General features: G+C 36.4%; 1 protein-coding gene across 1 annotated transcript in view; it reads right to left on the minus strand.

The window, feature by feature from the left end:
* The window catches only part of VWDE (von Willebrand factor D and EGF domains), a 41,322-nt gene extending 14,077 nt beyond the window's left edge, over positions 1-27,245 (minus strand). The window contains exons 1-16 of the mRNA XM_032180604.1: positions 27,173-27,245; positions 23,154-23,338; positions 19,818-20,081; positions 17,414-17,492; positions 16,458-16,717; positions 14,745-14,834; positions 13,308-13,452; positions 12,373-12,587; positions 11,971-12,044; positions 9,735-10,008; positions 7,889-8,097; positions 6,456-7,441; positions 5,165-5,301; positions 2,069-2,224; positions 1,268-1,372; positions 781-895 (exon numbers count right to left, since the gene is read on the minus strand). Coding sequence (XP_032036495.1) covers positions 781-895; positions 1,268-1,372; positions 2,069-2,224; positions 5,165-5,301; positions 6,456-7,441; positions 7,889-8,097; positions 9,735-10,008; positions 11,971-12,044; positions 12,373-12,587; positions 13,308-13,452; positions 14,745-14,834; positions 16,458-16,717; positions 17,414-17,492; positions 19,818-20,081; positions 23,154-23,338; positions 27,173-27,245 — 3,367 coding nt within the window. The remainder of the gene's footprint in view (positions 1-780; positions 896-1,267; positions 1,373-2,068; positions 2,225-5,164; positions 5,302-6,455; positions 7,442-7,888; positions 8,098-9,734; positions 10,009-11,970; positions 12,045-12,372; positions 12,588-13,307; positions 13,453-14,744; positions 14,835-16,457; positions 16,718-17,413; positions 17,493-19,817; positions 20,082-23,153; positions 23,339-27,172) is intronic.
* Positions 27,246-27,559: the final 314 nt, after the last annotated feature.

The following is a 27,559-nucleotide window of genomic DNA, read 5'->3' on the forward strand; positions in this document are numbered from 1 at the left end:
GATCTAACACGGAAATCCCTTGATTCCCCAGCTGCTGCAGGAGTTCACGTTTCATTCTTTTGGAACAGGGATATAGCTACCTTCTTTCACTATGAATTTTCACATAAGGTAGTATGAAAAGAATAGCTGCTTATATGCTGCTATTAACACCCTAAATTAACTGTCGAGTGAGTTGAACAGAGCTCACAACTCTAAGCAGGAGGATGGAGTTGATAGTATCCTGAGACCCCTTCTAGTCTGAATTTTCCTATGACAAAATTCTTCATATGTAGGCTATCTAATATTTTTATATAGACTATCCATTCAAATAATGAAAAAAAAAAAAAAAAAAAAAAAAAAAACACAAAAACACCGAAGAACATGTATCTGATTGTTGGAAAGTATCTTTTATTCATAAATGTTGAAGATAAACATTTGTGGACATAGCTGTTCCAAACATCAAAAGACTGTAGCCAGCTAATTAGGCTTAAAGAGCTGTTAAATTTCAGCAGTTGAATGGTAGTAAAAAGGGCGAAAAACAAAACACAAATTGACAAGACTAGTCTAGAAAAGAAAACATCTTTTTCAGAAATTAGGAGAAATGCAAGATGAAAACCAAGATCAAATCACAAGCAAAAATAGTGCTTTATCTAAAACTCTTAAATAGTTAAACTCAAAATTTCAGTACTTTCATAGATTTTGAAAATTCTTAGTTTCAAAACTTCTTGGTACTTAAAACAAACAAACGACAAAAAAACAACAACAACAACAACAAAAAAAAAACAGCTATTTAGAACTTACTTTCAACAACTGACCACGTTAACCTTGAGATGTCAGGTCTGCACAGTAAGCAAGGGCTGGTTGGATTTGTGTCACCTTCACCATAACAGAGTCCATCTATGTTGCATGTTTTCTCCTTTTATAGAAATGACAATGTGATTCATTGATTCTTGTCAAACAGTAAATCACAGAAGCACAGGATTTGTATTTGTAATTTTTTTAAGTGTCAAATAAAATCTAATCTATCTTACATTTCCACTACTGTTAGAACTAAACAACTGACAGAATGATTTTATTTGGTATTATATAGAATTTGTGGGGTTTTTTGTTTGTTCTTGTTTGTTTGTTCAAAATTGCTCTACCTGAGCTTCTCTTTCTGTATTTTTTATTTCTGTGAAAAGAAAAAAAAAATCCTGCTGTAAACAGGGTATGATTTTTTTTTTTAGATTTTTTTCTATCTGAGGAGATGCATATTTTCATACTAAACACAGAATAATGGCATATATACCTTTAGCGTACATAACCCAGATTCCTGTGATTCACATGTCTGACAGGCTCCATCATATATAATCATTGTTTTAGAGTTGCTATAAATGAATCCGTCATTAGAAATCTGCAAGATGTAGAGTGAAAATGGATTAACCCATATAGGTATCAACATCTCACCAGCACAGATTGCTAGCATGGGATTCGACTCAGTGATAGACATTACATTTATCTTTTTAAACTCTCACAGTAGCAGAAATCTAATCAATCCTGTCAGTAAGTCAAGGCAGATACTTAACTGACCACAGATATGTGTTTACATTATGGTAGACTGAATAATTTCTAGGCTCTGTTGACCTTATTGACTCAAGATGTCTACCTCCAACAGACACTTGTGCATGCAGACTGGGCTTAACTAATTTTTTCCATGAACATGTCTGACATAATTTGATATGCACAGAAGGCTCTTGCCTTCTGCTCTTGAATGATGTGTGCCTCTGTAGATTCTAGGTCATATCTACCCCTTTAGAGTGGACAGTTCCCTTGCAGGACTTCACTCTCAAATGGCACTCAATGCTTAAGCTTAGGTGACAAAAATGAGACCACAAGTTAAAGCAAAATGAGTTCTACCCACAGTACCGTTAAAGAAAAGAGAGTATCTATGGAATATATTTTTATCTTAATAGATATTAACAGATATATATATATATATATATATATTAAAAATATTAAATATAAATATAAATATTAACAGATATTTTTATATATTAAAAATATATTTTTATCTTATCTGTAAGTGAACATTTGAAATTTCTACAACTACCTTTATTTGCCACCAGGCAATGGGTTTATCATCAACCAGATCTATGGCATCAGACTGCTGGCCATCATTTGGTAACTGGCAGTCGACGGTCCTGGCATTTTGGAAGGCAGCTGACATAGTTAGAGGTTCTCCAGGAATCCATTGGCTATCACTATACTAAATTTTAGGACAGAGAATCTGTTTTTCAGTGAAATGCAATATGAAAATATTTTTAATCAGAGGAAAAAAACAAACAAATAAATAAATAAAATAAATAAAAGTATTGCATAGTGTTTCAATGTGTCTACTATCTCTGGATTAGAATGTTGTGGGAAATATTAAATGCCAATTTTTTTTCTCACAACTAGATTTCTAGCCTGTTCCTGTGGGAGAAGAGGCTGAAAAGTCTTCCCTGGTACTTGGCATGGCCTTACTGAGGAAGAGGAGTGCTTGCATCTGGAGATTAACAGGAGGGTGATCCTCTAGTAGCACTGATCTGATGTATCAGTGCCTTTATCCCTCTCCATCCCTGCTCCCAGGAGAGGACAAGCTTTAGTCAAATGAACCAATGAGGTTTTGGCAGGGCTCCACTATAATTTTAGGTGCCAGGCGATACTGGCAGTTAGCCACTGAACCCCTGCACAAGCCAATAGATTACACCATTAACCCCTGTAGACTTCTAAACTACAGCGAGGGCAAGTCATCCACGTCTTGAGAGACCAAGATAACAAAATAGGGATGGTAATATTTGATTGAAGTATTGATTGCAATAGGAAGCAGGGTTAAGCATATTGAAAATACTTAGGCAGACTAAGAATCAAGAGAACAGCAAGTTCAAAATTATTTTGAGCTTAACTAGGTTTTACAGTGCTGGCTACTTTTTTCAGTTTGGAGGCAAGTGAGGCATTTACTTAATCCCTATCCTGAAATGGGAAACATGGCCTTGCATTTTTACTAACAGAAAAATAGTCCCATAAAAAATAAAAAACCTGAAAAGACATGAACTATTTCTGTTCAAACCAATCTTTTTCTTCTTTCATCCTACACTAAGTTAAGAAATTCATGGCAAGGGTGACTTAAAAATGTAACAACTAAATATTTCTAAGTAGGTGTTTCTGAAAGCATTTAACCTTCAAAATATGATGCAGTCTTTTCCTGCAGAAACCTTTTGTTATTAGCTGGAAGCACATTCAGATATTTTTTTCAGAAACATATTAACCATACAAAAAAAAAAAAAAAAAAAAAAAAAAGAAACAAAAATTTCTACTAGAATAAGGTTCATATAAAAATTTGCTTCTGTAATTCAACGTAAATAAGAAAAAACTAAACCTCTATTTTTATTTTGGGGGTTTAAATGCACTCTTATCCTGTACAAAATCTAAGAAAATTCTGGATCTGTGTAATTATAGGCTCCTTGGCTATGTTCTACCCAAACCCCTACCAAGAAACATACATTACTTCATCTCTGAGGTATTCCAATACAGACTTCTCTGAATCCCCTCTTTTAGCATCATGAATACACAAGGCCTACATCCTTTCTAACATGGTAGGCCAGTCCATGGACAATGGATTTGATTTAGTCTTTCAAAAGTGAAAATATTAAAAATGATTATTTCAGTGTGCATTAGCTCTAAATTCTGCCAAAATGCTTCTTCTGTGAAATTTTGATCATTTAAGTTTATCTCAAAATACAAGGAGTTCCGTACTGTTGTGACTCCACTGGCATTTGCATAAAACCATCATTATGCGAGCCTGAAAATCAAAAAAAAAATCACCTTTCTGTGGTATTTTCAAGAAACAAAACAAAACAAAATACCTCCAAGCCTCTTCCTTAATTTCAGATAGTATCAGTGTTGTTCACTTTCTAACCTGGCTCTTGACAGTAAGAAGATCATCAATAAAAGTGATTAACTAGGAGGTTTGGGTAGTTAGAAGCCAAGTATTCTACCACAAAAAATGTTATACCAGAGTATCTTGCCATGAGTTAAGACTGAGACATTTCAAGCTGTGACAAGTGAACTCCCAATAATTGTCTCACTGTGAGAGTGGTCTAAAAGTCTTTTAACCTAATGGAGTGTAAACGTACTCTCAACTTTCTCATTTCAAGCCAACTTGCAGATGAGTGAATACATATTGTGCTGAGGAAAAAAAAAAAAAAAAAAAATCTATAGCCCATATTGCTTAATCTTTCAAATATAACTTTAAATAACTTCAGTATCCACTACCTAAGGAAAGGTGGGTTTTTTTTGTGTGTGTCAGGGACAGAAGTTTCCCATTGAATGTTTCTCCTTTTGCCATCCCCTCCCCCAGAACATCACACCAGTGAAATCCAGTTTTACTTGGAAGCTTTTTGCTTTTTTATTCTCATGTCTAACATGATGTAAAAACTTGTAATTACAGATTGTTCATTTCAGGCTAACACTTGTAAACAGCTTGTAATTTTCCCTTGGGCAAATTCTGAGTAACAGCATTCTGTCTGTACAGACTCCTCTTACTTTGCAGTGTAGTATTCTTAATCTCATGTTCAAACCTGGGGTATAGAACCAACATATTATTAAATAGCCATGGCATTCTACCCCAGGGAAATGGACAACACATCAAAAATGTCTTTCCCTTTTTGTAACAGATTTATTATGTTTTTAACAGGGCTATTTTGAGCATTAGATTTGAGACGGAAATCTAGTAATGTCTTTAACCTTGCTGTCCTTTCTCAAAGAAGTGGTACTTCACTTTCTCTCCATAAGCACTTAATAAAAGAAAAAAAGAAAAAAAGAAAAAAAGAAGAAAAAAAAAAGAAAAACGAACAACAATGTACTGGTAATGTACTGGTTGCTACTAATAGGTCTGCCCTTGCCCTTTCCTGATGGATAGCTGCTGTATGCTGTTATCTCCCTCTTAGCTGCTGAACATTCCCATTATGTTTCCTATTTCTCTTATCATTGAGGAAATAGCAATCTTGCAAAGACTTGAGTGTCTGCTGCAAAGTATTCAGTGCCTCTGCTTTTAGTTTCTACTAAAGCATTAGGTTGTACACACAAATGATTAGTAGATGTCAGACAGTTTTTGCTCATTTGCTGAGAAGTTTAAACATAATTGTTACCATACAATGAGATATACCTGCAACTTGATAATTTCACACTTCAGACTTGATGACTCCCTGAAGCCATGTCCAAAAACTCTCACTGATGTGCAGTCATACTGCCGAATATCACATAGCCCAGCATTTTCCAGTTCCGTAATTTCTGGAGCCTGGTCTTCAAAGTAGAGGTTATAAAATGAAGGTACATTGAACTCATTCATATGCATTTACTTTAAGCAATATGTTTCTTTATCTATCTAACTTAGTAAACTATGTGAACAATAAAACCTGGAACTGGTTGATGAAAGGTACAAACAGAAACATTTTGTGTTGTTAAAATGTGTTTTAGCTTTAAAGCTAGACTTTTTATCTTCTCTTGGAACTTCAGTATCATAAAGCAGAAAAAACATTCATGCCATAATAAACACTTGTGAATAAGTGGGTTGTTTTTTCATCTACAGTTCTTACATCACACTTGCAGTATAAAATATAATTGAAACTCAGACTCTAATAAGAATTGGAAAGACTAGAATTATACAGTAATTTATAATCGGATTTTTTTGTTTAAATATCAAACAAAAACATCGCAGGTAGAGGTTAGTTCATGAACTAAATTTACAAAAATTAGAATATTCAGATTTTTTTGGAAGTAAAATTAACTTATTTGATTTAAAGGGGAAGCTAATATTTATTTTTATTACCCTCTTCTATTTTCCACTTCTTTTTAGAAGTGGAAATAGGTTACTAAAACAAAAATGCTATTGCAAAACAAAATATTTTTTTTTATTTGAAAGTGTTTCACATTTTCTAGTACTTCTCGTATTTTTATAGTATAGCTGCTTGCCTGCATTTTCAGTCACTATCTTTTTTTACCGAAAAAAACCCTGCCCAGCTCTATTTGCTATACCTCTTTCTTCACCATCAATTCTGTTTCCACCACATTTAACAGTTAGCTTACAGACATATAGCCACCAAAAACATCCCACTTGCAGTTAATAAACAGGTCCGCAGGACTGTACATCAGATCTTCCTTGAAGAAGGCAGCATGCGGAAACACGGTAATCTCTTGAGGCAGTACTCTGGATTGCAAACTGAGTAGTAATTTTTTAAAATCTGACACACCAGAAACTAAGCCCACGTTTTGCCCTTGGGAAACAAGAAGGCTGAATAGAGAACAATAACGGCTGTATTAAATTGGAACTAGACTGCTGAACAGAGTCCCACGATAGGGAACCCCCTGCCAGTGTATAAAAAGCAGGAGAGAAAGGCAGCAAGATGTTGCACAAATATGGAAAATGTTAAGGAGATCTCATTGCTTTTCCCACTTACCAGATAGTATGCTGCAGTCATATGAGCCATAGCCTTTAAAGCAGGCACAACCCCAGTCTGTACATTCTCCGTTACCACTACAGAGACTGGGACATTTCAGCGCAATAAGTAGGTTCTCAATAGAACCTTGAAGCTCCTGTTGGTTGTCATTTATTTCTTCTAAAACTCTCTTTTCACATTCATTCTCTAGAAGAGCTAAAGAAGCTTCTGCCCATCTGAGGTCATCTTTAAGCAGCAAATCTTTAATACACATACTGATTGCATCTTCTATTCGCCTGCCAAGAAGGCCACCACAAGATCTTCCTATACTGGAATTGGCTATTGCTTGCTGGCACAGTCCCAAAGCTCTAGACTCAGTGAGCCCAGAAGGTGTGGGCCAAGAAGGAAGAAACTTCTGGTCTGTGTCAGTGGCATGGTCCTCTGGGAAAAAGTACCTGTAGCCCTCCAAGTCTGTTTGGCTAAGACGTTGGAATAGAAATACTGGATGATATTCGTAATAATTTTGGCGCTTCCCTCTACTTGTAATAGATTGACTTTCCTGAAGATTACTACTGTAACTGGGAGAAATTATTTTCATTCCTGATCTTGAAGTTTCTTCTCTTTCTGCACCAGAACTGACCTGTGAGGTTGCAGAGACACGTGTGTTTACTAATAAAGTTTTGTGAAGTATGGTTTGATTATCCTCCCTCTGCAGAAGTGTAGAGGAATCCATTTCATGTGCAGGTGAACGTTTCTTTAAGCCTCTGACAAGCTCAACAGAACTGAGATACTCAGCAGTGACATCCAGTCCTGGTATCAAAGAAAGAAATCTTCCATTTTCACTTTCTTTGCAAGACAGAGAAAGTTCTGATTTAGAGACTGTCTCTAGTTTATTCACTGATTGATATAATCCAGCAACTTCAAGTGTGCAGTCACAAAAGGCTGTTTTCCTAGAAGACGGTAAAGAAGGTGGTATCCTGTCAAACAAGCTATCTCCTGGTGGAATTCTACAGAAGAAACAAAAAGAAGAATCTGTATCTCAATTTCCTTGACCATTTTTTTTCCTCATAAAGAATCAGAGCTTGTTTTACTTTTTGTTATTTCATACTTCTACAGGATTGATTACAGAATCTGCAATATACAGCTATGATTATGGACCCCAGTTAAATCACAAAACCCATAAGAATAACTTTAATAAAATAGTTAAGGAAAAAATTAGTTTTATAAAAAAGTTTAGGAAAACAGATCTTTTCTGATATTTTCTTCAAAACCTGCTCAAACTAATCTTACATCACACTTAGTATTTAAATACTAATTTGGCACTTCAGTCTGATTTTAACTTAAAAAGTTGGAAGGATTTTTTTTTTTTTAATTTCAACAAGTTTTTAAACAGCACAAGGGCAAAGCTGAACCAAAACCGATGATATTTGATTGAAACATAAGTGTTTTGTTACCTCCATTCCTTAATAAAAGAAAAAGGAGCATTAGAATTGTTTGGGATTTCCACCCCACTGGCAGTGTGATAGTCATTCTCTGCAATTCCGTCAAAGGTGCCACAGAGTCCCATTGTATTTCTGTAATCTGAACTGGGTGCCCTAAGTGTTATGCTCATCCCCCATTCACTCACATCAGCACGAACAAAAGCTCCAGAAGAAAACAAAACCTAAAAAGAGATTGATGATATCATTGTGAGAAGCATGACTTTTAATTTACCTAATAAAATCAAGTATGTTTGTTGCCAAGGAACAATTTGCAAAGCCAGCCATACCAAGTTATCCCATTAAATTTTGGCTCTAACTATTCTAAATCTGACAAATTTTGTTGTTTCTTCTTCTGGAGAAATGCTGTAAATGCAAATCCAATGCATCTCAGTCTTAGCAAGCAGCTAGATGGTGCACTACAGGTCAATAAGCTTCATCCATCATTATCAGATATACTGTAGAAGGTCAATGACTACAAAACTACAGGGAATCAAAGATCAGCTGGGCAAAGCAAAAAAAGGCCACTCACTCTTCATGTGTAAAGGGATAATTCTGGTAACGTGAATTGACTTTTGGGGAGCACCCTTCTCACTTTCTTTGTGTAACTACATCATTCTCTGTGTTAGTAGCTTAAAATAAAATAACTTTCTACCTGCAGATGCAACCCTACGTGTTCTAGACAGACTAGAGTAGTCTCAAATATTCATTATTTTATTCTACAATGCTCGGTAATTCTTCTTGATCAGGAGAAATATTACTATCTTGAATATAAACTGAGAATTGAAATTTTTAATTTACTAATCTGAAGAATTAAAAAACACAATCCAGATACATTTTTACTCACAGAAAAAAAAAAAAAAAAAAAAAAAAAGAGAGAATAAAAAGCTTATGAGTGTTGTGCCAAAGGAGAAGATGCTCTTTTCCACATAAAGGAGAAAGAAACACTAATCATTAATGGGAATCCATGGAGAATTTTATGGCTGTTGTGAGGATTTAAACTTCCAAGTTGAAATGCTGTTTCTATTATTAATGGTGCACAAACCTCAGTAAGTCACTTAATTTTTCTGTTTCTCAGTATTTTTACCTCTAAAACATAAGAAATTTTATTTCTCCATTGTCTAATGACATCTTAATATTTAAAATCTGAAGTCTTCAGATAACAGCGAAATATTTAAAGTATTCTTATGCTAATAGCCAAATCTACATTGAAAAGGCATATCTGTTTTTATGGCTTGCTTTCCAGACCAACAGAAGGATTAAGAGCAATTCAGTGTTTCATTTTAAAATTCTGCTTTGTTTCAAACTCAGTAGAGTCCTATGGCAATTTTATACAAAAGAAAAGCTACAGGGAATTATAAAAGCAAACATGGATGTTTTATCTGAGGGCTAAACTCTGTAGAGAAACCACCTACACTTCTAATTCTGTGGATATCACCTGGCATACTTCATTTTGTGCCTACAATATCTTCCCATATGATACTGGTGTGAGCAAACAGCACACAGAAATCCCATTTCAGAAAATTAGAACTGCTAAATAAGTGCATATTAGATCAGAAAACTGCACTGTCCACACAAAGGCCATATATTGCGACTGACAACACTGTTCCAGAAAGGTGTGCACATTGACACTTCCTTATTTTTGAGGACAATGTCCATCACTTACAAGCAAAACATTGGCTAAAGGACTATGATCATAAAATAAACATTATGCTATTGCTTAATTGCAGAAACTAAAGAATGTTTTAGTTCTGAAGTTGGTGTGAACTGGTAAAAATAATTGCTGAAGTAACTGTTACCTTCATAAGCAATATTTACTTACTGTTACTTTCCTTCCTAGGTAAGATTCAGTGATTCTGACATGGCTTCCTGTTGTGTCTCTACTTATTATGGATAAGTGTGGCTGTGACTCATGTAGCTGACCACTGCACATGTCAAATGCAATTATATCACTCCCTTCTTTGGCTACAAAGCCACAGTTACAGGATGCTGGATAGTGAAGACTTCCACAGTCCCACTGGCGAACATGAACTTCAAAATCTCGAGACGTGCTCTTAGAGAGAACAAATGTTCCTGTTTTAAAATTGTCATAGAGTCTGGAATCAAAAGAAAAGCATGCGATGTCACTTTGGTTATAAAACAGTATTACCATGTGTCAGAAACTTTACCTTAAATCAGATTTATATCAGATTTATAGTATTTGGTGGGCTTTGATACCACAATTCATTTTCATGCATCGGAAAAAAAAAAAAAGAAAAAAAAATTTCAGCCCACAAAACAATGCACAACTTTGTTCTGAACAAACACCATTGTATCTCCTGTGAAGCTCTAAATCAAAAATTTCAAACCTGTTCTACAGCAGAAAAAGAAGGGAGAAGGGTCACAAGTGGAGTATATGTAGACAATGTTTGCAAATGGAAATGTAACCATAAAGCAACTTTGATGTTTTTTAATTGTACTTATGCATACCTTAAAAGGGAATCATAGGTGCTTCTCACTCTTTGTGTTACTGTTGCAATGCACCCAGACAGAAAGAGCAAGAGCTTAACTGTGTGCATGTGGGGGGCAGGTGCAGAAGATTGAACAAGTACCCTTGAAAAAATGATTTAGAAAGTCACATACTTTTTAAAAGGTCTGCTTTATTAAGATGGAGATGGGGAATGCGTATTCCCAAAGATTTGAAAATGATTTAAGATGAAAACCATAAATAGTCACTTCCATTTTTTCCCCTTAGGGTTAGCCATCTGTTCCCTGAAGCAAGGTTAGAATAGCCAATTTAATGATTCAGTGGTGAGAAGGAGGAAAAAAAATAAGAAAGGAAAGGAACAACAAAGAAAAAAACTTTTGCAGCAAGTCTAACAGCCTCTTGGCTATAAATGGCATTTGATAGTTAATTGCAGGATGGTGATTTGCTTTCTGTTTAAAGGCCCAGCAGACAAACTGCAGATGGCTACCTTGCTGGGACTGCACGAGATTACCTGTGATTCAGTAAGGACAGCTCCCTTTCTATTTGTTTCCCCAGTTTGTAAAATAAATTAGCAACACTGTTTATCATTAAAAATAAAGTTCCTTCCCCGAAGCCCCATGCTTCCAGCAAGAACATATCACAGTAAATCACCGCTTCACAAGAAAGCTTGATCACAATGCACTGAATGTTAAAATGCCCACTGAAGGCATCCCTATAATTTCTACTGAAGAAAGAGCTGCAAATCTGCATTACTCCTCTGACTTTATTATTAGTACGAGTCACAGTGCTATCAGAGCAGCCATTACAACCTGTCTTTTCCACTCTTTTATCAAATTCACAAGAAGAACCATGCTATGGGCTGAACACCCTTATTTGGAGGCAATACGTCTTCTTCTCACCCTGTCACTTGAAGACATGCCTCTGTTGAGCAGGGAATACACAAGTCCCTCAGATGGAAGCTGTAGTTGTTTTGATTCCTTCCATGCATTTGAAACACTTAGAAAGACAGAAGCATACCAAAACCATGCCAGCTGTGGCTAAGGAAGCTGTCTTCACTTTGGAAAGAAGGTTTAGTGATGTGCAAGTGACAGCAGTGAATAAATTGCTGTCATTGCCATTAATGAACCTAGCACTATGTTATACAGACAGTAGATAGCTTCTAGCAACTTGATCCTTACAGGAATTCGGATACTTACACCGTAAATATGGAAACTATGCTGCAGACTGAGAACACTTTTGCATTAGAACGGTTTTGCCTAATTTTATCATTGTTCATACTTAATGATATTTCCATCTTTCATATTCAGACTGTACAGCCACCATTCCTCTCATGGCATACTCCTCTGAAAAGGGAAATAGTTCACTTGCTTCCCCTTTTTGGCACAACCTAAATCTTATATTTTGAAATATAAATATTACAAACATACTAGCAAGCTTTAACTAACTGAAGCACGTTTATCATTAATGTCCAAGAAAGAGTGTAAAACACACAGCACAATTACAGAAAACTACAGTTTGCATCATCAGCATAGATTAAAACAGAACACAAAAAAAGAAATCTTGAAATTAAGAGCAACTATCCAGTGATTACCTTCCATCAAATGTAATTATATGAGGGTCAGTAAATGAGTAACAGTAGGCAGTTGGTAGATCCTTCACTGTAATCTTCAAAACAAAGAAGTACATAGTTAAGTCATGTCAGGTTAAGACATAAACAGACTCAGGCACATAAATTACTATCATGAGACAAGTAACTTTGTAATAAATAGGTTATATTATACTTTTTAACCAAGCTAAGTGATTATATTAATATTCAAATATATAAAAAATTAATCCAAATGAAAATGCAGCATTTGAATAAAAATAAACCAAGAGAAAATTGACCGCTTAGAAATCTTGGTGTGATCAGCATGTCACAATTGAAATAGAAACCTTATTTACATTATATTTCTGGCCTGTTGGTTTTACAGAGCTTAACATGAAGATTTTCAACCTGTATGCTTTCTGGAACATAGCCATTCCACAGAAAATTCTCACTGGATATAGGTTCAACAGCAATTCTGGTAATTCTGTCTCCATCCTGCATAAAGTCTGTCACAGCAGTGAAATAAATTATAGCTTGACTACAGATTCCATTATTGCAGGGTTTCTGGAGAAGATCCACATGACAAGAAGAAAGAGCCAAGTTTAAACCTAACTGCTCTTTACCTGTTTTAATGAAAACACATCATTAGTGATCTTTCCTCTAAAGAGGTCACATTTTTATATTACTGTTAACATAAATGCTGATTTATTTGCAAATAGCAAAGATTTTTGTGTTCATAAATTAAAATAACTATGCATTTTCCTTGGGTTTGGTCATGCATACCTATCTCTCTACACCTTCATGCACACACCCAAGAAAATGGCTTTAACTTTCCACAGTGATAGCCAAATTAAAACCACAGAAGTCTTGCTGATGTGACAAAAATGGCTGTCTGTATAAGCAAGACTCCTTGTGAGGTTCTTGGCTCACAAGTGCACCTTGTGTGGGACTTGGGCTTGACAAAGTACTACAGAAAAAGATAATAATTGTAAAAACTGAGGACTTCATGACTGTATATACAATACTTCCAAAACAGGTCAAAAATGAACTAAATAATAAATTTTGTAAGCATTATGGTACTCTGTCTATTCAAATCAATGCGGCTCTGATAGCCAGAGTTGCCAAATCTATTTCTCCTTCTATTAATGGATTACGGCCACATTCTTCCATACTTTCAACAATAGAATATACAGTCTGTGAACATTTTAATATTTTAGGAAGTATTTCACAGTATTTTACAATGTATCTGCTTCTGCCAAGAAGCAGACCAGAAGGAATATTTGGAAAAACACAACAAACATACAAAATGCAACACATTAAAAAGCAGGATAATACTTACTTACCTTCATCAACAGTACTCAATGTTAGTGATATTTTACAATCACTTTCAAGCTGGTTAAATTCAGGGCAAGGAATAGGAATTCTACTTTCTATTGCCAGCCTGTATTCCTTGCCATCTTCTGATATATCATATGTTTCTGGATGTATCTAGCACAGAAGAAAGTATACTTAAAATGCAAACATCCTTTCTGAACTACAGCACTGCTACTGACCAGGTAGAAATAAATACAAAAAACTAAAGACACAGTGCATGGCCCACCCTACTTGATCAGGGTTATCTAGACAGTCTGAAGAGCAGTGGCATACTGGGAAGAAGATGAGGACACTGTAACAAGAGTCTGGAAAGTGTGAGAATAAGGGGTAAGGATAAAGTAAAGCTAGCTAAATAGGCAAGGGATTAGCAAAGCACACTAACACTATTAAAATGCATTCTCTGGATAACTTCTGGAAGTCAGTATACAAGTAATTTACTGTCTTATCTGGGAAAAAAATTACATACAGCCCTCACATAAAAAGGAAATGCATTCAGATTTTATAGCATGTGCTACTTACTTGCACTTACATGAAATTAATCTGGCCCTGATCCTGCAGAAAGGTAAATTCTTTATGGCAGGCAAATCCTCACTCAAATCAACAGGATGACTCCCAATATGTACTTGTGTGCAGCCTGTCCTTGTGGGATCAGGGTCCCAACTCCTGGCCAGCAAACTAGTACATAAATCTACAGTACAAATTAAAGTTTCCTTTTGGACCTGTTCTCTGGCCACTTATCAGGTGGCATCAAACAGCCCATATCTACATAATTAAACTTTTTCCAGTTTTTCTCTCTAAACCCAAAGTCTTCTTCCCCACAGACAGCTGTGAACAGGCCTTATGTCAGCCATGCTCTGGGACAACCACTTGGCATAGGCCAAAATCAAGCCAGAGAGGGTAAAAGTAGCTAAACATAATGGCCAAAATATGCCAGGGCTCAAGTCTGATTCATGGCCCTCCTTAGTTTACAAATACAGAGGAAGCAGCAGAATTTACTCTAGTTGCTAGAGGTCAAGGCTTTCAGTGGGTTGTTATAGCTTGCACAAGTTCTTCATTCAGTCTTCCTGCATTTTGATTATATGGGGAATACAGAAACATCATTGACTCAGTTCACTACAGCCAATAACGTGTTTTATTCATTAACAATTAATAAATTGTGAGTACCTTCTAGTCAGAGGACTCACTGTCTGCTGTGGCTATTGTGCTTTACTTGCTTTTGTTCAGCATTCTACATGGTCTTATCAGACTGGAACACACAGTAATTGCATAAATGTTCAAACTATCTACCCATGTAAATGTTCTAGGGTACCCACAGAAAAAGACCAAGTAGTTACATATCTGCTGCATTCATACGCAGAAAGACTCCCACTACAATAAAGTAAAACGCTCTTTTCTTTTCAAATTACCTTAATGCCAGCAAAAAATTCCTTGCTCTCAACTGGAGAACTTTGTATGCCTGGCTTCTCAACGAAAAAAGCAGAACTGCTACAGTAGACCTGTAGAACAAAATCAACATAGTAGAATACATTTTTTGTATGAAGTGGTCACGTGAATACATAACCCAGCCATAATACCTCAGTTTGATGAGCTCATCAAACCTGCTCTTCTGTTTGCATCAGAAGTTACCAGTTGCCAGTGGTGCTGCTTAATTGATTGGATTAGATTGAATATTCTAAGATCTGTTCCTGGCATACTCCACTCATGACTCAGACACTTCTTGAACTAAAGGCTGCATACAAACCACCATGTTTAATAAGCACCTAAATCTCCATGTATTTAACTAATCCCTTCTGGAGCATTTCTGCACTCCACAACACCTTGTGGAAATGCAATCTATACTTTCTTAAACGTTATTTATTTCTTTTTGTCAGAATTATGTTTGTTGCCTTTTAATTTTGTTGAGTACTCACTAGATCATATATTATGCAAAACAATCATCCTCTCTTTCTCTCTTCTCAGTACAGTTTTTTTTCCTGGTGTTATGGGCCAGGATTATCTTTTTTAAGATGAGAAAGTTTGCTGTGATTTCCCTCCACTGAACCAGTTCCATGCTTTCTATATGCTGTTTTTTTGTTGGTGGTAGTTTGTTTTGCTGTATGCTTTTTTTTGAGATGTGATGACCATGCATGCAATATTTGAGATCTTGAGAAAAGCAAAGATTCATCACAGCAGCAGATAGTTGATAACTGTGCCTTTTCTTTTGACTGTCACTGAGCTAACACCATCAGGCAACTATTCACAAATTCTCTGAAGGATTTTTGAGGATTAGCAATTACTATTGCCTGTAAACCATTCAAGCAGCCTGCTTTTGGCTTGAACCCCACTGCACTATCAACATAAAATAGCTTGGGAAAACAGACTTCAATTGGGTGTTAGTATATGTACACAAACACACACACAAACACAAAACTTTCTTATGTTTTTTATTTTGGCTAAGAAAGCTTAACCTCTGTTTTGGTATATGCAGGTAGAAAGTCTATGGACTTTCCAATGCTTAAGCTTCTCAAAAGTTACCATATAAACCTAGATCTTCATTCTGCTATGACTGAAGTTACTTTCTCACATGTACTGTCTAATTACTCACACTGCTTTTGAGAATTATACTATTTAATCTGATACCAGAGACAAAATCATCAAGCAGCAGCTCATTATTGATTCTGAAAAAAATAAATCTATCTGCTGAATAAATAGCACAGCTTCTCAAAACCGCTACCTCACATAGCTTCTCAATTAGATAGTAACATCAAAATATTCTTAATTTACTGTATCAAACAAAATTGTAGTAAAGGTAAAGAAGATTCAACTTGAATAAACATTTATCTACTGACGGCACAGTATACTGTACTGACACAGTCTCAAAATGATAATGGCACTGATAATTATTGATATATTCTGTGACATTTCCACATTCATATGGACACTGTTGATGTAAACAAGAACTAGAGGCAGTATATTTCTGCCAAGAAAAAAAATACAGAAAGATGCTAGGACTCCATCCCTAACAACTGTTAATATTTGCTGATCATTTATGAAATCATAAACCTTTAGACAAAACAGCTGCAGTGGAGAAATAACACATTTACAAAAATAAAAAGAGATTATAATCATTTTTAACATACTCTGTCTCCAAGTCTGATGTTTATCCCATCTAGCTCTAGAAGTGAGAACGTATGAACTGCTGTCTCACGTTTCAGTTCTTCTTTGATACCTTCAGGAGAAAGTCTTGACCAAGTCACAATGAATCCAACCGAGCTGTTTGCAAAAGGAACGTCAAAGGTACACCTTAGGTAAATGCTGCCTTTGATCAACTCTGCTACAACCTCAGGAATGTCTGGTAGTGGTGGTGACACAGATGGAGATGATGAAGGAGCCAGCTTACCTAGTTAAACAAAAGTATGGTTTATGCTTTTTATTCTGTGCAAAAATGATATTAGATGAAACAAGATTGGCATATACTTTATCAATTAATACACTAATAATATTTACCTTTTTTCACATGTGGAGATCTCACGTAATTGTTTAGGAAACCAGAGAAAGTATGTGTTTTGCTTTCATTAGTTATTAAAATGAGAAAAACTGGTTATATTCTATACCATACAAAGGTGCTGAAGAAGAAAAAAACTGAGTGAATTAAATGCTATGAATAATTTTACCAGACAGGAGATAGCAACATCCAAAGGAATTTGCCTACTTATGAAGAAAAAAAAAATAGAACGGGCTATGTAAAAAAGGAAAAGAATAAGCAACAGTATGATTCCTTGGGAGTTACATATAACATGAATCTGCCAATCAAAGTAATCAATAAATTAGCATTATTAAAACTACTTTTTAATATTACAGTACTTACTCTGAACACTATGTTGAGAAGCTGCTTTTGCAATTGCAGTTCTGAAGTTACATCCTAACTTGTCATTTTGCATCAGACCAAGCAATACCATTGATAAATGAACACCTTTTTTATTTAAGAAAGTGTATATTTTAGAAAGTGTATATTTAGAAAGTGTTTAGAAAGTTTTATTGCATCCTGGATGCAAAGAAAGTCTCAAAAAAAAAAAAAAAAAAAAAAAGAAAATACTGCTATAGAAGCCTTGAATTTTCATTCCCTCAGCATCACAGGTCTGTGGCTTTGCATCTGCAACATCTATAAATTCTTCCTAAATCAGATATCGACATATGTACAGAATATTCCTATACCAAAGCTTAGAAATTATTGCCCCAGGTTAAATCAACAACAACAATGACAACAACAAAACAAATATCACAGGACACTAACTGATGTGTAACTTCCCAAAAGACAATAAATCTTTAAACTGGATTCATACACAATTACGGTAGTGGTCAGTACAAAACCCTAAGCCAGAGACCACAAGTTGCATGGCTGCATCTAGGAGCAAGGGTACAGAACATTTTAGCACTTTCACATCTTTTTATACAGATGTACCCAGCAAATACCTGGAGATGTTGCTAATAATCAATAAATAAATAAGGAATTAAATTATTCTCTATAATACCTATTTTGTCTCCCAAAGTCCCCATCTGGATGCTTATTTATTAGTGGTAACCTATGACAGCCAAATTGAGCGCAGACTTGCTTTGTAAAAAAATATGTATCTTCCTACATGGGCCACAAAAAACATATTCATGCACTGCTATTGTTAGCTTTGATGGTCATTAAAAACAAACACAACAACAACAAAATAAACTACAGAGGTAGTTTATTTTAATCAAGGTTGATTAAACATGTAAATTAAACATGTAAATAGCAGCATTTTGATTAAACATGTAAATAGCAGTATTAAACATGTAAATTGATTAAACATGTAAATAGCAGTATTTTAGCAGGAGTAGGAAGAGGTTATTTGTTCAAAGTTGAAAGGGCAGCAGCAAAACTGAAAAACTCATTCGTTAGAAAGAATGAAAATCAGATTTTGGTGTTCCGTGCTTCAGCAATACATTTGTATTCCTCAGCATGTACAGGAGTAACTGCTTGAAAATCTGCATCAAGCATTTACAGCTATCAAGCATTTACAGCTATCAAGCATTAAAGGAAAAATGCAGTACATATGGTAGCCTACATACAAAAAGCAGCACAAAAATACAGAACACTTAGCATGCAAAAAACGTCACTTTAGCAAAGGGCTTTTAAACTCAAAATGTGTTTTGGACTTGGAGTATTCACCAGAGTCAACCCAGAGTTATGTTTCTTCTCTGCTTTGAAGCAGTAGAAATTTGCTAGCCAGCTGCCTATAGTTTTTATATCCTCTTTCCTCTTCATGAACCCATCATCCAAGGCAAATACAAAGTCATATTGTGCAGGCGTTCTTTGTTTTTTCAGTCACTTGCATTCTGACATTCAGTTCCATTGCTGGCATTTTTTTCTGTCAATAAACTCTTAGAGAATGACTTAACAATTGGTCCTAAAGGGATAATGATGGGCCAATAAAGCACAGTAAAAACTACCAGCAGTGTCGCTACTAAGCTTTTGCAAGCAGTCAGTGACACAGAATATGACTTAGAGCAATACATTATTTCATGCATAAAAGTATTGCAAGTATTTTCATCAAAAGTGTTTTACAGAACTAATAAAAATCTCCTACCACAATGGCTTGTCACTATTTATCAATATCCATAACTGTGAGTTTAGCAATACTTTCCTTAAGTTATCAAAAGTATCCAGAAGGAATAATGAAATATTCAAGTTTCAGATTGTGAACAACACTGTTCTGCAGCACAAGGGTTCAGAACATCACAAGGCATTGCAGAAGGACTCACTTCAATTCTTTCTCACCATACTAAGAAGTGTGTATCAGTAGAGTATTTCTGTGTTGAACTTTCTTCTGGCAACAATGAATGTACTCTCCAAAAATAAGATAAAAGAATTAGAGCAAGAAGGATATGCCTAATTAAAACAAACAATAATTGACATAAATATATTTTCATCAAGTTCTTAAACAACATTTACTTTTATACATGGCTCTGTAGACATTCAGTAACGGTGATTCATACAGTATCAGTGCCAACACAGGTACTCTGAATTTTGACTTCTGGATGTGTCTTATAACCCCACCTGACTAAATGGAAAAAATAAATTCCTAAGATTTGGGGCTTTGTACAACTCTTGATTGCCAAATGAAAATTAAAAAGGGGTGGTGTGATTGCACTTGGCTATAACAAATCATTTTCTATCGCATCAAAACTAAGAATGTAGAAAATATCTGTATAACTATTGCCAGACATGCTCAGCAAAATAGCTTATAAAATACCATGTTTTCACTGAAACATCAGTTACTGTTTTTATTTTGTTATTTTCAGCTATTTTTGAATAACTAATCAATAATCAATAAAATAATCAAACACCAGAGAACAGCTACTGAAGATACATTATTTTTAAGAAGGTTAATGTGAAAGAAATGCTGAAGTGAAGAACACCGCTGTTCAGAACGTGAGAAAACTTGTAAAACACATTAATAAACATATACTCTTAATTGAGTTACAGCGTGTACTTTCTCACCTTCTGCACAATACCCCATGCATCCTTGAGTGGGCTGCAGCAGGTAAACAAAGAAGTCTCCGCAGTTCCTCACACTGACAGGGATTTGAAAAAGACAGCAGTCTCTTGAAGTGCTGAAGAAGAACTGCCATGTCGCACAGGCTGTTAGCTGCTTGATCTCACCAGGTTGGGGCATGGATTCTGACTCCCTCAGAGATAACCAGACAGGGGCTTGAGTACCACAGTGATTCATCTGAAGCACCAGAAAAAAAACACCAGAAGATGGTTAATGCTGTAACAAATTGTTGCTGGGGTTTAAGGAGGTATGTATTCAATTTCCTGCTTGAGCTTTTAGCAAAATTCAGATAATGTAATTGAGGGTTTGCTTTTTCCCCTTCAAAGTTGAATACAAATACACACAAAAGAGACTTAAGTCCTTATTTGGGTCTCATGAATTTGGCTTTCTAAAGACAGGATAAAATTTAGTCCCTGAAGCAGGAGCCACCACACATTAGCTTTCTGCCCCAAAGAGCTACCAGTTGTGTTATGGCACAACGAGTTAACCTACAGCAACCGACTGTGTGAAGGCTATTGGAACACAAAGGGTAGAACATACCTGCACTGACTATCAATTAAGGGTATTAAAGCACTTTACTGCCATTTGGTATGGACTCAAGTCTCAACTGAACTTCTAGATTTCATCTAATCATCAGATGATGCAAGGTTACTCGCTTGCACCCTAGCTACAAGACACCTATTAAGCATTGTCTGTCTTTCAGTTCCCTACCTCTAGAAGTGAACATGCTTGTAGCACCCCTGCACCAACAACAGTGATTTTGTAGAAACCATAAATCCTTTGGTGCTTATGAAGCAGTGGATGTTACAAGGTCTGTGGTTCAGATGCTGATGCAGCAGGTGATGTAAGAGTTGTTGCTTCCTTTCTTCCAAACTAAAGTCTTGCTTTATGCCAAGGTGTGAGGAGAGCTGTGCTGTGGAATAGCCCCCGTCCTCCTGCCACCACTTTGGCTATATGAGGTCTTCAGGTCAGGGAAGCTGCCATGCAGGTCACCACAGTAACATCCCTCATAATAACCAAAATCTAAGTCTGATCTAGCAGACATTGGAGTTTAACAATGGAATACAGAAAATTAATCCTGATGAAAGGAGATGAGGGAATCTGGTTCACAGGTTACCAGAATGTGTTCAAGTTCACAGCCTGTCTTGTGATGCAGAAAGCAAGCACAGGAGAAACACAGAAGGACTGTGGAAGTAAGTATGTTATTTTTCCTCACAAAAGCTTACAGATTTTTCTCAGCTAACCAGTAAACCAAAATAAACTCAGAATTTTCTGTGAAAGTTCCTAAAGTATGTAAAAGCCAGGATTTGCAAAATATTTACAAGATAACTATAAATTTGAACTTTTAAGATTCTGAGAACCTCTTTTTCTTCTTACAATGCCTCAAACACTCTTTGACCTGATAGTGAAACAAGGTCTCAGATCATCTTAATACCTCTTAGTCTAAAGTCTAAAGACTATCGCAGGCTCGTTGTACACAAAACTCATCTCAAAAGTACATTTTTCTTTATAGTGTCTGAGCCATCAGATCGAGCGTCATCAATCCATCAGACAGACACAATCTATGAGAAGTAGACACAAATGGGATGGATTGTTTAACACAGCCTGAATCTTTGACAAGTATTAAGTATAGCTGTAATAAAACTTCTCCTAAACGGAAGGAAAGGAGGAAACTTCCCAAAGAAGATATTCATTTTAGTTCAGTTTTAATGTTTTGACTTCACTGCTTCAAAATAATTGTCTTGGTTTTGTTGACACATGCAAAGAGGCAGTTGTCAGAGCATAAATTTCATTTGCTGAATAAGATTCAGATCAATCTCTTGCCAACAGTAATTACCTGGTCTCTTCTGTATTTGGATGGTAACCTATTTTTACTATACATTTACTAAGCACTGAGAGTTTGGGTCAGATTTTTAATACTCTTCTAGATTATCTGAGTAGGTATCCTGATGGTTTAATCCAAGGCCAGGTTGGATGAGCCTTTGGGCAACCTGATCTAGTGAGAGGTGTCCCTGCCCATGGCAGGGGAGTTGGAAGCAGGTGATCTTAAGATCTCTTCCATGTCAAACCATCCTGTGATTCTATGAACCTGTGTTCTGAAAAACAGTTTTTTTTTCCCCTGGTTTATCATATTGGTTCTTTTGTAGATGTGTCCATTTTGAGGAAATAAAACTATTCAGATAATTTGTTTCTATTAAATCTAACTGATAATGAGGTCTTTCCTTCAGGTAACAGACTTCGCTTAAGCTTCTTGCAGTATAACAGCATAGATAACAATAGCCTCTGCAACACAACACTCTAAATCCTTGAGTCAGCTGCACATTAGAAGTATTTCAGTGGCTTTGTAATGCTCTAAAGATTAAAAAAAATATATAAATAAATAAAAGACAAGGTGTTACAAACTCAATTTAATATTTGTATTTATTTATTTATTTAACTGTTTTGCTTTCCTTTTATAAGGGTTTTATTTTATTGTTAAAGCAACTGAACCCAGGCAATTTCAACTCAGAATGAAAATCACAAGATTACAGGTAAAATATTCTAATGACACTTAATGACTTTTTTTTTTTTAAATAATGAAATATTTTCAAATAGGAAGCTACAAAGATATCTCCTTCAAATGTAGCTATTACAAAGATGTTGAAATAGCTTCAAAATCAAGCACCACAAGTCTAAAGTGTTAAATACTCTAGTGTTGTTCTTGAGTCTCAGTGGACCTGCAGATTATAAGGGAATTAATCTGCAGTTAGTTCTGTTAGTTCAATTTATTTTAGGAGTAATCTCTTCTCTCCGACATGATCATTTTTTAAAAGCTCCACAATTACTGGGATTATGTGGCTGCAAGTCTTCATACTACTTGCACATAGCTTTAGGAAAAGACTGACCATCACACAGCTGCAGCTTTACAACATGACAACATGATACCCCTGCTATGCTAGCACTGCAAAAATCACTTGTAGCAGTGACTGTCAATGACATTTTTTGAACGTGCTAGAAGCGATTTATCATCCTCTGCCATAGCCCATTCAGTGTAAAATTTTTCAACACATAAGACTTTATTGTTCAGTTAACATACTTTAATATGCCACACACTTACAAAAAAAGGTGCTTTACATTCTTTCACATCAGTCTCCATAACTGTGTCACTTTTTATATCTATCTTACTGAAAAATTCTTATGAAAAATATGTATATTTTTCATAAACAAAGATATGTATATTTTTCTTAAACAAATGAGATGTAACAATACCTCCACACACTTGGTCGGCATCTCAGCAGGCTTATCAAAAATCATAAAGCGATACCAGCCTGGTGTTAGGGAATGGTCACAGATTAAATCCTGAATAGCTGACTGCTGAATGTAGGATGAGTCAAAATCGACACTTCGGTAAGGGCTCTGCAGGATCTGATGTCCACCAGGATGGCATTCAAGAACTGCGGGGAAAGAGCATTGAGATGAAATGTCAAACAAATGCGTTAAAAAGATTTCAAGTATTTTTAACTGGAAAATATGGAGATAGCGCAGAATGGTACGAGATCACTTTTACTGAGAAACATATTGAAATCTTAGTAGAAACAACAACAACAAATAGCTATGTTAGCACTCTAAAATTTAATAAAATTCATCACGTGGTAACATTCCTCTATTTAAATGGGCAATAAATGCAGATTAATATGTATGCTAAGTATTTACTCCAGATGTTAAAAAGGTGGAAAGCTTTTATAATTTAAACAGTGTTTAGGCTTTCTCTCTGGATTTTGACTTGTCACTGATGTTTACAAAACCTAATAACCTGAAGAAAAATGAGGTGTTTGATACATAAGAGGAACAAACTCTTACTTCAGGAGGAAAAAGGATTATCCAAAGGTCCATCTTCGCTTATAAGCTACCACTTTACAGGGGCTCTGTGTATGAAGTGAAGAATTCCCTCAAATGGATGCAGTAGTTGCACATAGTTTGAATGTATAAATGTGGATTATACTATAAGTACCTATCCGTTTCCATACTTTATTACACATTCAATTTGCATAGCTGGCATGCTCAACTGTAATAAATACAAACATATTTTGTGACATTTAAATGACCTTATGGCCTCAAAATAATCTCAGAATTACTGCTAGGTAAAATTAGGATTCGAAATCTGAAAGAGTATTAGCATCAGTTTTAAAAATGCAGACTCTTCCTTTTAAAAGTGGATACATCTGATGCTGACTGTGAAAGGAATTTCAAGCTATACTAGATGATAAAGTTGATCACAATTCTTGCCTCTACAATGAATTAAAAAATACAGCTGTAAGCAAAGCTCCATAATATTATATTTTGAGTATTATTAGTCTGATCTCTCAGTTCTCAAAACAGATTGTTTGTTTTGTTTGGTTGGTTTTTATATATGTCCCTTATTTTGCTTGATCTAATTGTGTCACGGATTACAAAAACATTTTTGGTTCAAATAGTATCTAGCATAGTCTTTCAAATCATTGTTTGGATAACCAGAATTATAAGACAGTTCCCAAATCAGTGAATTCCCACCCTTTAAATGGAGAAGATGCACTAGTGAAACAACAGACCTTTTCTCTTTCAAGCACAGGGTGAGAATCCTATTTTCCTAGTTTCCTGGTTTCAAAGACTAAAGATTTAATCTGATATAGCTTTAGGCTACCCAACCAGGTAACAATAGCTTTATCTTCTATCCTCTAAGGGCAGATGGAAGTCAATGTGATTGACTGTGCCACCACTGTGCTTCTGAGTCGGCTGTCGTAGCCTGTAGGCTATTCATGTCCATACAAGTTGACCTTATAGAGAACTTATCCCTCGATGGAATTTGAAGAAAAGCCCTTGAAGAATCAAAGGTCAGTCGTGTGTGTTACTGAAATGTTTCCCAAGCAAGCTTCAGCACAAGTAGTTTATGAGCCATGGTGAAAGTTTCTTCCTGTCTTCTATTTTTTATTGGAATTCTACATTTCTTATAGCACCCTCATTAGTTTTCTTTCCTGTAATCGTAACACTCCTGAAACAATTAATATCCATTACGTTTCCCATTAATAAATCAAGCTAGACATGAGAAAAGTCTTTATTTTTTTTTCCTCTACAGTTTAATTAGATCATCGTTTGATAGATCTCTAGAACAGCTGACTGTACTCACTTGTAATAGGGTTATAAATCCTACTAAAGATCAAATTATATGTTTCTTATTATTATGCACATCACTTTAAAATGCCACCCAGCTCTTCATATATTCTCTCTTCCTTTCTCAAAGTATGCTAGTATCTCCAGAGCTATTCCTTAGAAATCTCATGTTGTCTAACCCTGCTTGATTTCTTTTCTGTTTCCTCACCCACTCTACAAAACAACTGAAAATAATGCCCCACACAAACACCCTATATGCTGTCTCATAGCTCTCTGCTGCTCATTAACAGAGGTCTCTGCCTTTCAGGAAGAATGTGATCCCCTATTTACTGTTTCCTGACTATAGTCAGGATTAATACAGTGAGCTTTGCTTGGATCCCTCCCAGGTCCTGTCAGATACTGAGAAATGTGACCCTAATCCAGAAAATAATTTAACTTTTGCAACATCTTAAACACAAGGATGGCATTGTGCTAGAGATAAGCAATAGGAAGCGCTCTGCTTGATCAAGACTACTGCTCTCAATTAAAAGACTGAGGCCTCATTATTAAATCCAGTCCTGAGCTTATACAACAAAAACTTGCTTAAGCAGTACAAATAGCTCAGCTCAGGATTAATAAATCATATTGGTTAATGCATCTCTGCTCCATTTGCTCCCATACTTCATAGTATCTATTTGTTATGTCAGGTTATTCTGAGAGCTGTTTTCCTGGTTGCTTTCTATATTGGGCAGATTTTTCTTATCTCTATCTTTCCATTCTCTATCTGAACAGATTAAAATGCAAAAACTGAAAATAAAATAAAAGATATGGATTAGGCCTTTTTGGAAGACACAGAATGAAATTTCCAAAGTGACAATGGCAATCGTTTCTGGAGGATTTTCTTCTGAGAGGCATGGCTACTTAAGCTCCATCCAGTCAAAAATATTAAACTATTTTAGGCAGATCATTACGCTGAGTGTCAGAGAACTGCACTCTTAGACTTGCTGCCAACACACTGGGGTTTGTACAGTGACGGGGTCAGGTAACAGGTACCCTGAACACGAACAAGGTAACAAAAGGTTCTTGAAAATAATGGGAGCCCATTTTCCACAAAGAGATGTTAAACAGCTTCCCATTGACCACCTCCATGGTGCTCAAATGGAAAAAAGAGTTTTAGAAAGGAAAGACATTTGAATTCCCCCTTCACATCTGCAGGGAAGGGCTGATACATGTTTTCCACCTGCTCTTGGGCAGGGTCCAGGCTAAGGAGCTGTCAGGAAGTGCTGGGCACAGGCCAACGAAGGGGAATGGTCCCCAGGGAGCAGTGGTCCAGGCACTGACTGGCAGCGCAGCTACTCGGGTGTGGATAGCCCAGCAGTTTATATCTCCTGCTCTCCATGTGCCAAGATCTGACCAGTGACTGTAAGTGAACCAACATGAACATAGTCCATGCCAATCTCATCCTATGTCCTTATTATTACTTCGACTGACTGCAAAGGACACTGCGTATCAGCATCCCACAGCACTAATTGGAGGTAGGACTGCTTCTAAGAGAGGAGAGCTCAGATGGATTTGTGGATTTAAACTCCAACAAAACACCAAAATAGAAAGAAGGTGACTTTTTGAAAGAAGTTATCCTAAGATTATTATTTAGGGAAACACTTTTTAAAGTGAAATATAAAAATAGATGTAACTATTCACCCAAAATATACCCTTTGCTTGCATGAGACGCATAAAACCCACAATTATAAATGTTGTAGCAGTTACAATGTTGCAAGGTGGAGAAACAGGAAGATGAATGCTCTACAATAAGCAACAAAGCAAGTACAACCAGCATGCACACATTAATACATCCTTACAAGAAGCACTACTTGAACAGGCGTTAAAACACTTTCCACCACTCGCATTCACTTACGAGGAGATGCTTTGAAAAGGTATTAAAAAAAAAAAAAAAATACACGTAAGCATATGCTTACAGACTGTTTTCGAGTAGTTTCCCGTACAGAACGCTGTTGCATCTGTTCCTTAAGTGGGCTTTTCTCCCAGAAATATTAAACAACACAGACCGGGAACACCATTTCCCTGCCGGGGGCGCTGCCACGCCGCCCCCCAGCACCTCCCTGCTGCCCTGATGGCGGCCATGCCCCCCCGGCCCCGCTCACCTGGGCGGCGGGCGGTGGCAGCGGCCAGGCAGCCCAGCACGGCCGCGCACAGCCAGAGGCCGCCCCCCGCCATGGCCCGGCCCCGCTCCGCTCCGCAGCCGCCGTGCTTGTGTCGGCTCTTGGCGCCCATCCCCTTAATGCTTTAATGCCGCCCCTCCCGAGGGGGCCGCGGCGGGGCCGGCCCTCAGACCGCCCCCGGCCCCGGCCCCGCCGTGAAGGTGATGAGGGTGAGGGCTGCCCCTCAGGGGCTGCTGGAAGTACCCGGCGGGGTGCTACCTGTACTTCCCTAACGTGTGGTAAAGTGCTAGGAAAGAGACGGTTTCAGGTTGCTCGATATGAATCCTGCGGTCCTTTCCTTAAACCACCAAAGGTGTTTGGTAACTGTGC

This window comes from Aythya fuligula, chromosome 2 (genome assembly GCF_009819795.1).
Source record: "Aythya fuligula isolate bAytFul2 chromosome 2, bAytFul2.pri, whole genome shotgun sequence".
NCBI classification, from domain to species: domain Eukaryota; kingdom Metazoa; phylum Chordata; class Aves; order Anseriformes; family Anatidae; genus Aythya; species Aythya fuligula.